This window comes from Zingiber officinale, chromosome 10A (assembly GCF_018446385.1).
Source record: "Zingiber officinale cultivar Zhangliang chromosome 10A, Zo_v1.1, whole genome shotgun sequence".
Lineage (NCBI taxonomy): Eukaryota > Viridiplantae > Streptophyta > Magnoliopsida > Zingiberales > Zingiberaceae > Zingiber > Zingiber officinale.
This window is the reverse complement of record NC_056004.1, coordinates 80396486-80411194: the sequence shown is the minus strand read 5'-3', so window position 1 is coordinate 80411194 and position 14709 is coordinate 80396486. Positions and strand designations below refer to the sequence as shown.

Here is a 14709-nt window from a genome sequence, read left to right as displayed (position 1 = left end):
ACGTCCAAGAGGAGGCGAGGAATACGACAGAAGATCTCGAGGTTATTAGAATACAAAGAAGAGGTATAACTAGTAATTATTTCCCGCATCATACTAGTTCTTCTTTGTTAGAATTCCAAACACAAGAGGCATATGATTCTAGAGTTTTGGATTTGTTTCGAAGTTGTGTTTCTTTTGTTTTGTTTTTCGGATTTGTGATTCGATTGTTCTTTTCGGTTAAACCTAATGTTATTTTATGAAATTAAATATTGAATTTCTATTAAAGGCTTTGTTGAGACAGTGGTGGATGATCCCATATCCAAGAAGACCTAGTGCCTCGCCATGTTTGACCAGGGAGCCAATTTTAGAAATAAATATTTAATCAACTTTATAACATATGTGGATTTGGATCAATAGTGTTAAGTTCCGCTTGCGATCCAAATCTAAATCATTAAGAACAGATAAGTTAAATTTGGAATCAATAATGTTAAGTTCCGTTTGCGATTCCTAATTTAATTTCTAAAGAACGCAATAGGTTGTTTAGGAAAGATTCGACACTTGTACAAAATTTTTGTACAGTGAAACTGGTATGATCTTCCTAGGACCAACCAATAGTTAGATAGTGCATCATAATCTCTAATAAGTCAATCTAATTCTATCAAATGATTTCATTGGTGAGCAAAATACAAAAGTAGTTTGAGTATGACCTAAGTAGTAGTCCTCCGTGCTCAGTGCGAAAGTGGCCTAAATTTATCAAGTTTCAATCCCTATGTCTAGTCAAGTCGTCATAAAATTGTGTTCCTTATGCTTCCGGCGATAGGCACTGACCTGCCACACGCAAGGTTCGTTCCCCTCAAAAATGCTATGCATCATCTACACAAGGTCTTAAAGGAATACTCAGTATCAAGAGAAACATAGCATTCATTTCCCCAGTAACCTAACTCGGTCTCAAATGGGTGAATTACTAGTTTCCACTCACGACAACTATTTTGTATCTCTTATTTTTTTTTCATCATTTTTTCCCTCTTTGAATGTTTGCAAAGTACCAAACTTGAACAAACTTTCATTTTTTTTGGGGGGGGGGGGGGGGGATTGATTTTTCCAAATGAGCTTACATGATCTGAGTTTATCCAGTAACCAAAATGTAGTTGAGAGGTCACCATAGAAACATAAGTACTAGTCTAATTCTATGAATCATGACTATTTTAGAGTTATCAACCATCAAAAATAAGCATAGTGTAAAGAGATCCTCAAATAAGGCCAATACTTAAACTCTTGTAGTAAAACATTGCTCACTTCATGCTATCATAGATAGAAAAAGATGGATCACTAAATATACTAGCACCATAAGTAACACATAAACCACATAAAATCTAGAATATACGTGCTAGTATTTTGCATTAAGGAATAAACAATCATGATATGATGAAAGATGCAACAAGCAAAATTTTATTATGCAAAAAGAAGAAAACAAAACTAAACCAAATGCATCTAATGCATCCCCCCAGACTTAACTTTTCATTGTCCCAATGAAAACTAGAAATGTAATGTGAAGGAGATTTATGAAGTTTAGAGAAGTTACCAAGTGATGAGCTCCAAATGGTTGACATTCATGTTTTAAAAATACTCCTCTATCTAATGCTCACATTCCTCCACAACTTTGAATTCTACAAAAATAAGATAGGTAAGAAAAATTAAGTAGAGGGTATGATTTATTATCAATGAAGTAAAAAGAAACTAGAAAGAACTAAAGGCATAAAAGAAAACATGGAAAATGAACTTGGGTTGCCTCCCAAGAAGCGCTTGTTTAAGGTCATTAGCTCGACCACCTCATTAGATTTATCGAAATCTCGCTCTTGGAGGGTAAGATATTTCAACACCCTCCTACCAAGGGCTCTTATTATGGAGAGAGCTTTCATCAAAGGAGCTACAAAATAAAGTATAACTCTCTCTATCTTCGTCTTCTTTGAAGTTCTTTCAGGTGGTCGAAGACGGTTCAAATCGAGCTTCCAATTATAGACCCCATGAAAATCTTCACACCCAAAAGAAAAACATACCTCTCCCAAGCATGCTATATTAGATAGAACTAGAACCTTATTAAGATGAACTGAGTATGTATCACAAATTGAATCACATCCAACAAAATCAATTATAGGTACCTCTATAAGATTTTCCAAAAGATCACTAGAAATACTAACCTCGCATTGCTGAGAGATACCTGAAAGTTCTAAACATGTGGATGTGACTTCTGAATCTTGTATTGGCTTTAGCTCTGGATCAAGTGGTGATGCCTCTAAAAGTGGTGATTCTTGGGACTTTGCTTCTATTGCACAAGTCCCTATACATTTATCATCAACTAATTCCATTCTTACAACTTCCATAGCATCAATTGGTTGTGTGATCAAAGGAGGTGATCCTTGGGACATTTCCTCTATAGTATATGTCCCTACACTTTTATCCGCCACATCATCATCATAAGTAGTCAAGAGTCCACTAACATCAATAGCATCAGTAGAGGAATCAACAGCTTTATTAGAATTTTATAGTAATAGTTGTAAAGCTAGGCTCCCCTGTTGCGCCATTAGCTCTTCAGAATCATGTGTTGTGGTCTTCATCTGACTTGAAGTAGGAATATTTGGATTTTGAGAGTCCTCCAAGTCAATCAGCTCATCTGGTTGTGAATGATGTGGTCTGTCCAATGAAAAATCATCTTGAGACTCTGACGGACTCTGATTTACTTGAGAAATATGCTCAATATTTTGTATGCAATTGTAGTCCAAATTTTTATAGTCCATCCTAAATTGATTGTGATGTTGAGATGGGTCAGAGATCTGCTGCTGGAATAATGACTGCTCACTCTGCTCTAGAATTAACTGGGTTTAAAGGTTCTGAATTTGATTATCTTCCCAGTCATAGCCATAAGTATCAGGAACTTGCTCATATGTATCTTGATGTTGAGGTTGAACCAAATACTGAAGTTTCAGAGTATTAGCAAATTTTTGGAAGAAGTGACAAATAGCAACTAAATGAGATGTGCTACCACACACTCCATAAAGGAACTCAAATTCCTCATCTTCTGAGTCATAGCATTCATCAATGGAAGATCTTGCTCTTGCACCCATGGGTGTGAAAAATTCTCTTGAAGCCCTACTTGACATGTTAGTGCTCATGGAAATCTAAAAAAATTATGAGAAAAAATAAAAATGAAGAATTAAAGACAAGAAATAAAATGTTATATGAAAAACAAGAAAAACAATACAGAATTTAAATTGCAAGAAAGAAAGTGCATAAAGAAAATAAGGAAGAAAAAGCAAAAGGAAAAAAAAATGTCTAGAGCAACTCATATGCTAATCAACTAATGTTAATGCGAACAGTCCCCGGCAACGGCGCCAAAAAGTTGTTACGATTCCGCAAGTGCACGGATTTGTCATCAGTAATATATAAGATTGTCGAACCACAGGGACAATTGATTAAGCACTAGAGATGTCGCAAAGTAAGTTATCTAGACGGTCGAAAGTTGGCTTTGGTGCTTGCAAACTAACGAGAGTGATTGAAGAGAGAAAGAGAAGGAGGAGAGAATCGATCTTGGAGGGAATTGAGCTTTGGGAAGTGGATTCTAGGATTTCGATTTTGTTGTGGTGAAACCTGATGCATCATGTTCTATCTTTTACTCATTGTCAATCAGCATACCTTCGTCGGAAGTTAAAGCTACTATCTTTAAGTACTAATCAGAGGAGATCCCTGTGAAATCCTGTTACGGTTAACCCCTGTCACTAGGGCGCCTCAGTAGATCACAAGAATACAAATCTAATCGGTATCATTAGGGATAGAGATAGGGGTTTGGTTTGGTTTCTTACTTGTGGAGAAGTTGCCTCCCCTTTCAAAGGAATGTCCTAGATGTCCGTGAACGGGTTACCCCTGTCACTAGGGCCCCTCGAGTGTACGATTTAAGATCCTCTCTTTATGAAATTAGAAATTCATACACAATCAATTAACATGACAAGGCAACAAGTCTCTTGCATATCAAATAGAAACGAAGCAAGAGAAATCATCCAGCGAGTAAAGGTACGAACATGAGTCTTACATCAAACTCTATCCAAAACTACTCTCTACATCCAAAGAAAAGGAGATCTACTTCATTGCGAAAGAGGGACAACCCCAAAACATAAAGTAAAGTACATTTACAACCCTTGATGTGAGAAGAAGGGGAAGAAGAGATGTTGTCGAGGTTTTCGATGTCTTGGTGATGCCTCCTTGCTCTGGAGATGGACGGAACGTCAAGAGTGTTAGTAATTAGTCCTAAGAGCCAATCATGAGATGATTAGGCCTTTTGGTTACTAATTGAGTTAGACTCAAATGAACTCACTCATTGGATTGAGTCCAATCCGAATTAGACACATTGAATTAATGGGTTAGACTCAATGGGTTAGACTTATTGGGTTATTGGATTAATGATTAATCCAATATAATAAATCCAACCCATTAAGAGGAATACAAAGAGACAAAAGACCCTTGGTATTCATGGGATGAATATAAATTGGTTTTTGTCATTTATTTTTCATTAGATGAATTAGATGAAGAAAAGGTGACTTTTGATCTCCCTCTTCCTCCTCCTCCTTCCTCCATGGTTGATTCTTCAAGATTGGCCGAACCATGCTTCTTGCTAGCACAAGAAGATGGTTCTTTTCCGAAGGCTTTGTTGATGCGACGAACGAAGGATATGTTCGTGTGGATACCATAGAGGCGCGGACGCTTGAACGCACTGAGATCTGGATCCAGTGAAAAGGTTGATGTCGGGATTGCGAAGGACACGCAACAAAGGTATAATCCTATCATGTAACTTAGTATAGATTATGAATAGAAAATGTTTCTTCCCTTCGTATGGATCTGCTGGATAAAAGGATCTAGTCAATTTCCGTTGCGCTTTTGCGTGTTTAGCGCACAAGATCCCTACAAAGAGATGGCAGAGGATGAAGCTCTAGGGTTTTCCTCAAAGGAGAGAACCATTTTGTCACGCCCCGGAGGAATCCCTGTCCGAGAAAATTTCGGCAGCATCTCCCCTGTACGGCGGATAATCTGAAACTTTTCTACATCCTCATACACCTCAGCCACATGCGGCTGGAATAATAACATGTAATTAAACCATCACCACGCAATTTATATAAATATAAGCAAACCAATGCAGTAATACAATGACTCAAAATCAATCCTACTCAACTACACTCGTAAAGCTCAAATCCGATGAACTTACCTCTTCTGCCGTCCAGGCAGGCATGTAGTAGAACAAATCCAAATCATACCAAAAATCCATCAAACGATAAGAATCCATACAATATCCATAAGTAAAACAATACAAGACTAAAAACAAAGTCTGATAGAGAAACTAAGATAAAATAACAACTCAAGACCAGCAGAGGACTAGCACTACGTGCAGATGGGGACTAGTGACTGGAACTGCTCCGAACAGCCTCAACCTGACAAATATCAACAATGGAGGTGGGATGAGTCCAACACTCAACAGGTACAACTGATATGCAAAGTAAGGAAATAACACCTAGCACTAATCATGCGTACAGTCTCCTGATGTAATAAAGGTGAATACAAACTGAAGTAAACAGGAGAGAAACTGTACTAACCAGGACCTGGGTATAAAGACAAGCAGTCCGAGAGGTATAGAAATCTTGTATGCATGTCAAACATAGGTATCCAAAGAATATGCAACATATAAATGCAGCAAACACAAACACAAGCAATAAAATGCATCATGCATATGATGTCAATGTCATGGTCACCCTTGACGCCAGTCAGCCAACTCACAACAGAAGTGGGACCAAGTGGGTAGGGATGTGACGACCGTGCACTCTGCATCACTACTCCTGATAAGTGATCGAGAGGACGGGATGTTGTCAGAGTACACACATACTCCTACCCCAAATCATAAATGGGGGAGCGCAATGCTCTCATCTCCCGGTACACGATGACGGGGAGGGGTCTCTAACGTGCTACACGCTGCGTCACACTACCCATGAGCGGACTAACGGAGCACCGGAAGAGCAAACTGACGTGCTACCACGCTGCGTCACGCTACCCCTGAGTGTCAACAACGGAGCACCGAATAGTGATGAAACTGGCGATGTGCTCGACAATAATGGAGCAATCTATCACACAGCATGCAATCATGCGAATGGTACATGACACTAAGCATGGTAATATACTAAACCAATCTATGGACATATAATGATGTGCACCATAGTGAACAAATCATATCAAAGTACACTAATCAAATAAGGTATCAAACCTAGGTCCTGAACATGGTGAAACATGATTATATCACTACCCCTATGAGCATGTGTAATCAGGTACATAACAACACGAAATGCAAAACAAACAATCAATCAAGCAGGTAACAGGTAATCGGTAGTGATTAACCGAAACAAATAAGAAACATAATCATTGCTATTTGTTAAACTCATTACTATGCATATCAAATGACATAAGTCAAAAGTACCCGCTTCCGATCGAAAAGGTCCAATCTGGTCCAAATACAACGTCGAGATACTCGTCTCGCGTCAAAGTCCTGTATCACCAACATAAATATATTTTATTTAGCTAAAATTCACATAAATAGCTAAATAAAACCTCTAACTCTTGATTAGGATAAACCCTAATCATACCATTAAATAAATTCCAAACCTAATCCATTTACTCATAACAACTTAGACTTAAATAGATTTCTGTGCTATTCATTTCTTGTCCTTTCCTACAAATTGGTGCACGCTACAACAAAAGAAACAATTGCACTACACCTTACCTAAATTCTCACAGTACAGATGTTGATCCACAACTAGGGATAGTGCTGCCAGAAGGAATAGCTGCTGCTGGAAACCAAAACTTTACTGCTAGCAAAGATTGATTGTTGTTGTAAATCAAAGGGTTGCTGCCCAAACAATACAGGTTAGGCTCGTACACTATCTCAATATCTCAAGATTGCAAGATGAATCAAATTAAAGCCTTACATCTCATACCCAAAACCCAAACCTCGGTTGATCCTCAACTGATCAGAAAACCAAAAATAAATTGGTGGTGGAACAGCACCTCGAGTAGGTGGCTGAAGCTTCGTCGACGATGGCAGCAAGTTTTCTGATGGCCAGGCAAGGTCAGGCAATGGCGGCACTGGGTCGGCAGATTTAGGGCAAAGGAGCTTGGTCGGCTGTCGGCGCTCGGAAGAGGAGAAGAAGGCATGGTTCGGAGCTAGGGCACGGTCAAGTGGAGGAGGTCGGAGCTGGGGTCGAAGACGGCGACGTCGGCAGGCACTGTGGTGGTGGCAGCCGACGCTAGAGCAGAAGGAAGGTCGGCGGTAACTCGTCGTACCAGAGGAAGGGAGGGGAAGTCGCCGGTCGGCCGGGGCTGGCTAGGGCACAGAGGAGAGTCGGTGAGGAAGAAGATGAGAAGAGGAAGACAAAAGGCTCGACTTTTGTTCACGAAAGAAGAAGGAAACCGCTGCAGCCGGCGGTTAGGGCAAGGAAGAGGGTGTCGGGCGCGTGAGGGGAGAGGTTTCAGCGAGGAAAGGAAAACGAAAAGAATAAAAGAAAAAGGAAATATAAAATAAATATTTCCTCGCTTAAAATGGGTAGCCTAGACAGGCTTTTCCGGGCCCCATTTTTTTATCCCCGTTAACTCATCCGTACAAGCTCCGAAAAATTCCCAAAAATTCCAGAAAATTCTCTTATTAATATTCGCCGATTTTCAGTATTTTACACATTTCCCCAAGAGAGGGGCGGAATCCCGAGCCAAAGAAGATCAAGAATAGGGATCTTGACCCTTTTATACCTCCTCCAAACTACCCTGGAAACCCAGAATTACAGGGGTCCGGTAAACCGAGTTTCTGACCCATTAAACCAGATTTTCTCGTATTTTACCCTGCACCAAAGTTGTAGATCCTGAAATTATCTTCAATCTGATAGTTAGATAGAGCCCTGGCTCCAACCGAGCCGAAAGTTATGGCAGTTCGAAGTTTAGTCTGCAGTCTGGGCGGAGGTCCAATTGAACCCACGGTTGGGAGGCACGGCCATGCCATTTAGCACGGGAAAACATTGCTTTCTCTCTGTTGGGTCTGAAGTAAAGTTGTAGATCTTGAAGTCAGATACGTTACGGTATAAAGAACAGCCCAAAAATCCAACGGAGCACAAATTTATGGCCGAATTACGATCGATCTGCAATCTGCCCAGAATTCAGCAGAGCTCGGTTTTGGCGTGGCACAGCCCGTGTTCTTCGTCACACGGCCGTTTGGAATCCACACGGCCTCACATGGCTTCCTCTCGAATTGAGTCACACTGCCGTGCGAGGTTGCACGGCCGTGGCCTTCTACTTCTCTGCCAAGGTCACACGGCCATGTGGATTCACACCGTCATGACCTTCTCTACCTCTGGAATGTTGGCACGGCCGTGCCATTTGGCACGGCCGTGTGCTGCTTGGCCATAGGGTGATTGGCACGGCCAAGGCCTTCTTCAAATCTAGATTACAAGCACGACCGTGCCATTTGGCACGGTCGGAACATGCTATGGCCACGCGGTCATGTTGCCTACACGCCCCAAGTGCTTTTGCTCCATTTTCGCTCCAAATAACGTCCTGTCAACAAGAAAACACACGAAAGAGCAGATCTCCGAACAAAAGAGTATTTATGTTGAATATATGTTAAGAGAGGTGAATATGAATAGAATATACGTGAATAAAGTAAGTGAATGTGCGTCAAAACATGTATAAATAATCATAAGATCTACGCACATCATTCCTCAAACTGAATTCGCATTTGGTCGCATGGGAAGGTTGAAATTGAAATGCATCAAAGCATACTCAACTATGATCACTAATGCGGTGATAAGGAAGGGCCCACCTTGGGAAAGGTCTTCGTCACAATGGAAGTCAAAGTCAAAGTGATTAACGCCACCTATCACAAGCTGAGCGGGCGAGTGGTCCTCCCGACCGAGATATGAAAGGCCCAATCCGACATCATCACTGGCTCGACCACCAGTTGATCTAAGATGCTCAAGACAGGAGTGCACACCGAGTGGCCACCCCGCTCGGCCTTACATCGATACTCAGGACGTCAGAGTAGAGTCACGGCCAAGCAGACCACAGCTGAGCGGCTATCCCATTCGGTCTGGACACGTGCAGTGACTAGTGGAAGTATCGGCCGAGTGGCGATCCTGCTCGGCCAAGTGGTAGATTCATTAACCAGATAGCGGAGACTCCAGCCGAGCGGTCACCCTGCTCGGCCCCGTAACGAATGACATTGGAACAGGGATTCTCAGCCGAGCGGTCATCCCGTTCGGCTGAGCAACAGACACAACGGGATATTCTTCAACATCCTTTTAGGAGTTAGTGTCGCCGATGGGCGGCATGGTCAGGCAGAAGATCGTACGACAGACACTTCCACTGTCACTTCAGAGATATGCTCAGCTCGTTAAGGTACTATGTCAGAGACTCTTTACCGACATATCCCTTTAAGGAAAGCTTTGGACATTGTGCTCGCTTTAAGAAAGGTGCACACACGCTACCAGAGCCCTATATAAAGGGAGGTCCAGGCATCAACGGAGCTATGCTTTTCTCGCGATCTCTACAATTGCGCTACAGTTTCCTCTACTTCTTGCTCCGTCGGAGACTGACTTGAGCGTTGGAGGACCATCATCAGAGATCCCTTCCCTGCCTCGGCATTAACGCTGCTTGTGTTGCAGGCAAGGGTGGAGTCCTTCGGAGGTCAATAAGAGCGCCACGTCCCCAGCATCAATTTCCTTAATTTTCGGACAGAATCAATCACCATTTTTATTCACCATGGGTTGTATCATAAATTAGAAGATATCATCAGAGTGATGAACAGAGATGAAGTGCATCCGGATATGGAGAATTGTGCTGAAGACCATGCCTAAAGATGGGATGTCTCCCATTATTGTTGCATATTATACCTTGATCAGTGGGTATAACTGAAAATATCGTGTACTCCACCAATGAAATAAGTTCACACTCATAATTCATAACAGCTCTACTTGGTGAACAATGACCAAGGACAGTGAGGAACTTGAGCAAGTATTCTCCATGCTTACCAGGTTCAGTGTTTGCTCATGCAAAAAATCAATTTCAATCCGTGATCCTTAATGCTTCAGAATAACAGTCAAGAATATAGACACCTTCACCAAAGCTAAGACATTGCATGACAAAATACAAATAGTAAGAGACAGCATATGACACAATGTTTCAGTTGCGCTCACATTGCTGCCTAACCAACTGGTGGGTAAATTTATTGGAGTACATGTGGTAGTGTTACAGGTATAAATGTGTGGGGGATATAACTTGATTTTCTACATGTACAGGTATCATAGCTGCTATAGAGAATCCTGAGAGGAGTTTCCACATGTTGATTAATTGGGTACCTACTTGTCCGTGCTATAGTGAATAATTAAGTGCATAGACGATAGATAGGAAAGAAAGAAACCAATCACATAAAAAGAAAAAGCTGTCAAAGGTTAACTGAAAATTTACTAATAGACAAGTCTTTGGCAGTCTCTCTGTATGTGTTGTCCTAAAAGAGCTCTTAATGATTATTAATTTGCCCAGATCAAAAGTTAAAATTGTACATGAGGATCCTATAGAAAAACATCTTAAATTCAAAGAATAGTCTATACATTTCTCTAGACAATAGCTAAAGGCTCTAATACTACTCCCAAGATTTATACCTAGCACTTGATTAATCTTGATTTACTTAAGACTTTTTATCATCTATGTTCATTCTCCTAGGATTTTCATCAAATATCTAGTCACCCTTGATCGACTTGGACTTTTCACTACCCACAAGGCTCCTTCTCGATAGAACCAAAAGAATTCATATATCTCCACAATGATATGATTTATATTGTACCTAAGTCCTTATGGATTTTTTTTTGGGCTCTATCCAAAAGTGTTTATTTCAATAAAGATATCTTTTATCTTTTAAACTCATGATTTTTTTCAATATTTTCAATGTGAAACTTTGATTATATTCTCAACACGTATATGGGGTTGTCGCTTGCGACCTCACACAAGGGGCTATCGTTTAAGACCATGCACGTGGAGTCGTTGCTTGTAACCTCGTGAAGTCTGTTGTCTATGGCTGACGATTGCACAGTCATTACTGATGGTCGCGCGAGGCAACTTCACGCATGGGGTCGTTGCCTTTAGCCACGCAAGGCGTGTTCGCATGAGTATAGAAAAATTAGGTTATTATTCTTTGCGGGGAGATAAAAGGAGAAAGTTAGTTTTTATCTAATTTGGACAGTAAAAATTATTAAAAAATGATCTACAAACCGATTGTTAAATTTGTCTATCTATTAAGTAAACACGGAAAAGAAATATAATTCATCTTTTTTTTGCAAAGTAAATAGGAATAAATTTTTTTCTTAATTTTTATTTCCATCCTCCTAAATAAATAGTCGCTTATATTTAAGAGTAAAGGGAGGTACCATACGTAATCATAAATTATACAACTGGCACTCAAGCACTCATCATATTTGTTGACACCACATAATGCACTTAATTTCAAATCAACACCGGCCTTTCTTACGAGTAGAACTTGTAAGTCTTGGCATTTACGATGATCTCTCGCAATCCACCAATAGGAGCCAAGATCATAAGCAGAACCCCGAGAATTATGCAGATCTGAGGGGTAAAAAAGCGAAACAAATTAATATTCATCTTCGTTATTAATTCTGATAGTCATTCTAATATTCAATGAAGAGATGTTCTTGACTTGCTTACCCAATTAGTGATCCAAGATAAGCTAAACCTTCTCGGTTTGTAAATAGCAAGCCACATGATGCAAGGAAGCTGGAATCATAATGGCAATATCAAATGGTTTGTTACAATGTGAACTGTAAAGTAAGTGTGTGGAGCACTCACGAAGTATGTGGTCGGGGCGAACGCGAAGCCGCCGAAGAAAGAGAGTAGGCCGCCGAAGAAGGGGAAGGTCATGCCGATGAACATGGTGAATGCTGCAGTAGTTCACAGACCAAGGAATTTAGCTCTGCTCGACGATTTACTGAATGGAATCGTTAAGTGTGAGTGAGGAAATCAATGGAGCAGGGAGGCTTACCGACATAAGCACTTCGTGTTATCAGGCGAAGAGCTAGGCCAGGAGGAAAGCGAAGCCCTTTGACCAGATAGCTCTCCATCATGTCAAACACAGGCATCGCGTAGATCTGCAGGGGCGAGCATGGGTCATACGTGACGAATCGAGGACAATTAATTTGGAATGATGATCGATTCAGGGGAAATTTATAATATAAATCATGTCGATCACCTGATAGCTTCCGATAACGTGGACGACGACCATCATGTTGGCCATGGCAATCAACCAGCGCGGCCTGTTTAGAGAGATAAGGATGTTGTCCTCGACATCGTTGCCGAAGGCCCAGTAGCCGACGAAAGCCACAGGGAAGTAGCAGAGGGCCACGACGATGTAGGCGACGATCACGCCCTTCCACATCGGCTTCTTGGAAGGCTTCTCGGGAGTGGAAGGAATGGTGGCTTGGATTTCCAGCACCACGTTATGGCCGGCGTACGCGAAGGCCACATCTCCCAGCGCCGCCAGGAAGCTCAGCACAGTCCCTCCTTGTGTATGAGATTTGTAACCGTATTCCACATTCTCCTGCTTCCCCCTGTCCACCGAAGCCCCCCATGCAATGGTAGAATAACTAGAATGGATCGAGGAGTTAGTCAATCCTTTTGTTTTTGATCGATCGTGAAGTAATTTGATCGAGTACGTACCTGAGAGACATGACAGCAGCGGCCAGAGAAACCCCAGAAATAGAGTTGAAGTTGGGTAGCTGCGAGAGGACAAAGTGCACAGAGGCGAAGATCATGATGAAAAAGGTGAGCTTGATTTGCTTGCAGTCAGGGCAGATGACGTCGTGGAACTTCTTGAGGGATTTGCCGCCGGTGACCATGTAGACGATGCAGACTCCGACTTCCACAATCAGCTGCTGGGGAACGACGATGTAAAGGCCTAGCTTCTCGCCGAAAGCATATTGTCCCAGCTCGTGGTACCGATCGAATCGCTTCCCGGGAACCATCTCGTGCATCTCCACCATTTGCCATAGGGTGTACAGGGTCACGATCCATGAGATGACCATCACGGCGATCCCAGGCCCCCTGCGATATGATCCTCAATTTGAGAAGAAAAGGAGTAGGGAAAATTAAAAAATCAATCATCAACTGCGTTTGTACCATCCGAGTTCGGACATGGCGTAAGGCAAACTGAGGACGCCAGCTCCAACCATGGCGGTGACATTGTGGAAGGCGGAGTACCACCACTTGGCGTTGCGGGAGGATGTGATGGGAAGCCACTCGTTGATCGCCTTCTCCCTCTCCTTCTCCTTCTCGCTCTGCAATTGACCAGAAAACCATTTGATTTATGAAACCAATCTCTCAATCTCAGCTCCCAATTCAACAACAGATTAATTATATTTATTCGATCTTAAACAAACTTAACTAGAAATTTGTTTTATATTCTCGATTCCATAGACCCGTGTCCCATCACAGGTTTGAATACAGAATCGGAGTCATCACGTGAGAATATTTTAAACTTCTTCACGTATCGATCTGTCTTGCCGGCGTCGCCTGATCACAAGGTTCGTGCCATTTTTTTTTTTAAAAAAAAAAGAAAATTGGCCAGAAAAGCCAGATTCAACACGTCTGGTTGACCATAAAAAAATGGTCGATCGATCGATCGGCAAGTTTTCCCAGTTGGCATACAGGAAGAAGATGAACACATTTAGACTCAACCCTTTCTTAATGCATTCTGGAAAACTGCAACCTACTCAACGATCGATCCGTCAACTACGGCGAGATATGGGAGCAATTTGTTTCCAACTAATCCAAGAAAATGGAACACCAAATCGATCGATGACGTCCACAAGGTTGAATTTGTTTTTGTTATTATAAACGTTTCCCACAGGTTTGAAAAAGCTGGCATCAGTAGTTTTTGATACCACTCGTTCTTGTGGACACTGACAACAAGCTGAAAATTAGCTTACCCGTAGCGTCAGTATTGATGGCTATCCTTTAGACACCGAGCTAAATTTAGTTTCTGAGCTATTATCATTTTAAAAGCCAAATCATCTCTGCTAATGAATTCAATTGTTCTTGATGTGAAACTGATATTACTGAGAATACTGTAATAGATCTGGATACAGGACTGATAAATTTACAAAGTAGAAATATAGATTATTATTACCTGATTTTGTTTACTGTCGTAGTTCTCAGGGGGTGATTGACCTTGAGTACCCATGCTGAGCCTTTTCTATCTTCTTCCTGGATGGAACGATTTCCCAAAGGAAAAGGTTGTATCCAAATCCAGAGAAGTTGGAGACACCCCAAAGCTTTGGCTACCTGCACTCCGGAGAAACAAGAATATGCGTGGAAAGAATGAAGAGAGGGATATGCACTAGAGGAAGAGGAAGGGATGCATTAAATAGACTTTTCTGATATGCACAATACTGTCTCTTTGTTTGGGTTGACTCAAACGAGTCTACAAGTTTTTTTTTTATATGTTGACAGAAATAACATTTATTTTTTCCCCAGGTTTTGTGTACTTGTGGCCAAGAACCACAAAAGAAGATGTGAACTAAATCAAGATGTACACACTTGATTAGGAGAGAGTTAGGTCTGTTTAGCACGTAGGACTGTAAACTAAAACACCTA

General features: G+C 41.4%; 1 protein-coding gene across 1 annotated transcript; it reads right to left on the bottom strand.

Moving 5' to 3' along the window:
- Positions 1-11430: 11430 nt before the first annotated feature.
- On the bottom strand, positions 11431-14507 carry LOC122027749 (lysine histidine transporter 1-like). Its single transcript, XM_042586757.1, has 8 exons — positions 14243-14507; positions 13234-13391; positions 12775-13158; positions 12308-12701; positions 12101-12206; positions 11908-11999; positions 11767-11835; positions 11431-11667 (listed from the first exon to the last, which is right to left on the bottom strand). The coding sequence occupies exons 1-8, from the start codon at positions 14294-14296 to the stop codon at positions 11569-11571; spliced, it is 1356 nt and encodes a 451-aa protein (XP_042442691.1). The 5' UTR covers positions 14297-14507; the 3' UTR covers positions 11431-11568.
- Between the last annotated feature and the right edge of the window lie 202 nt (positions 14508-14709).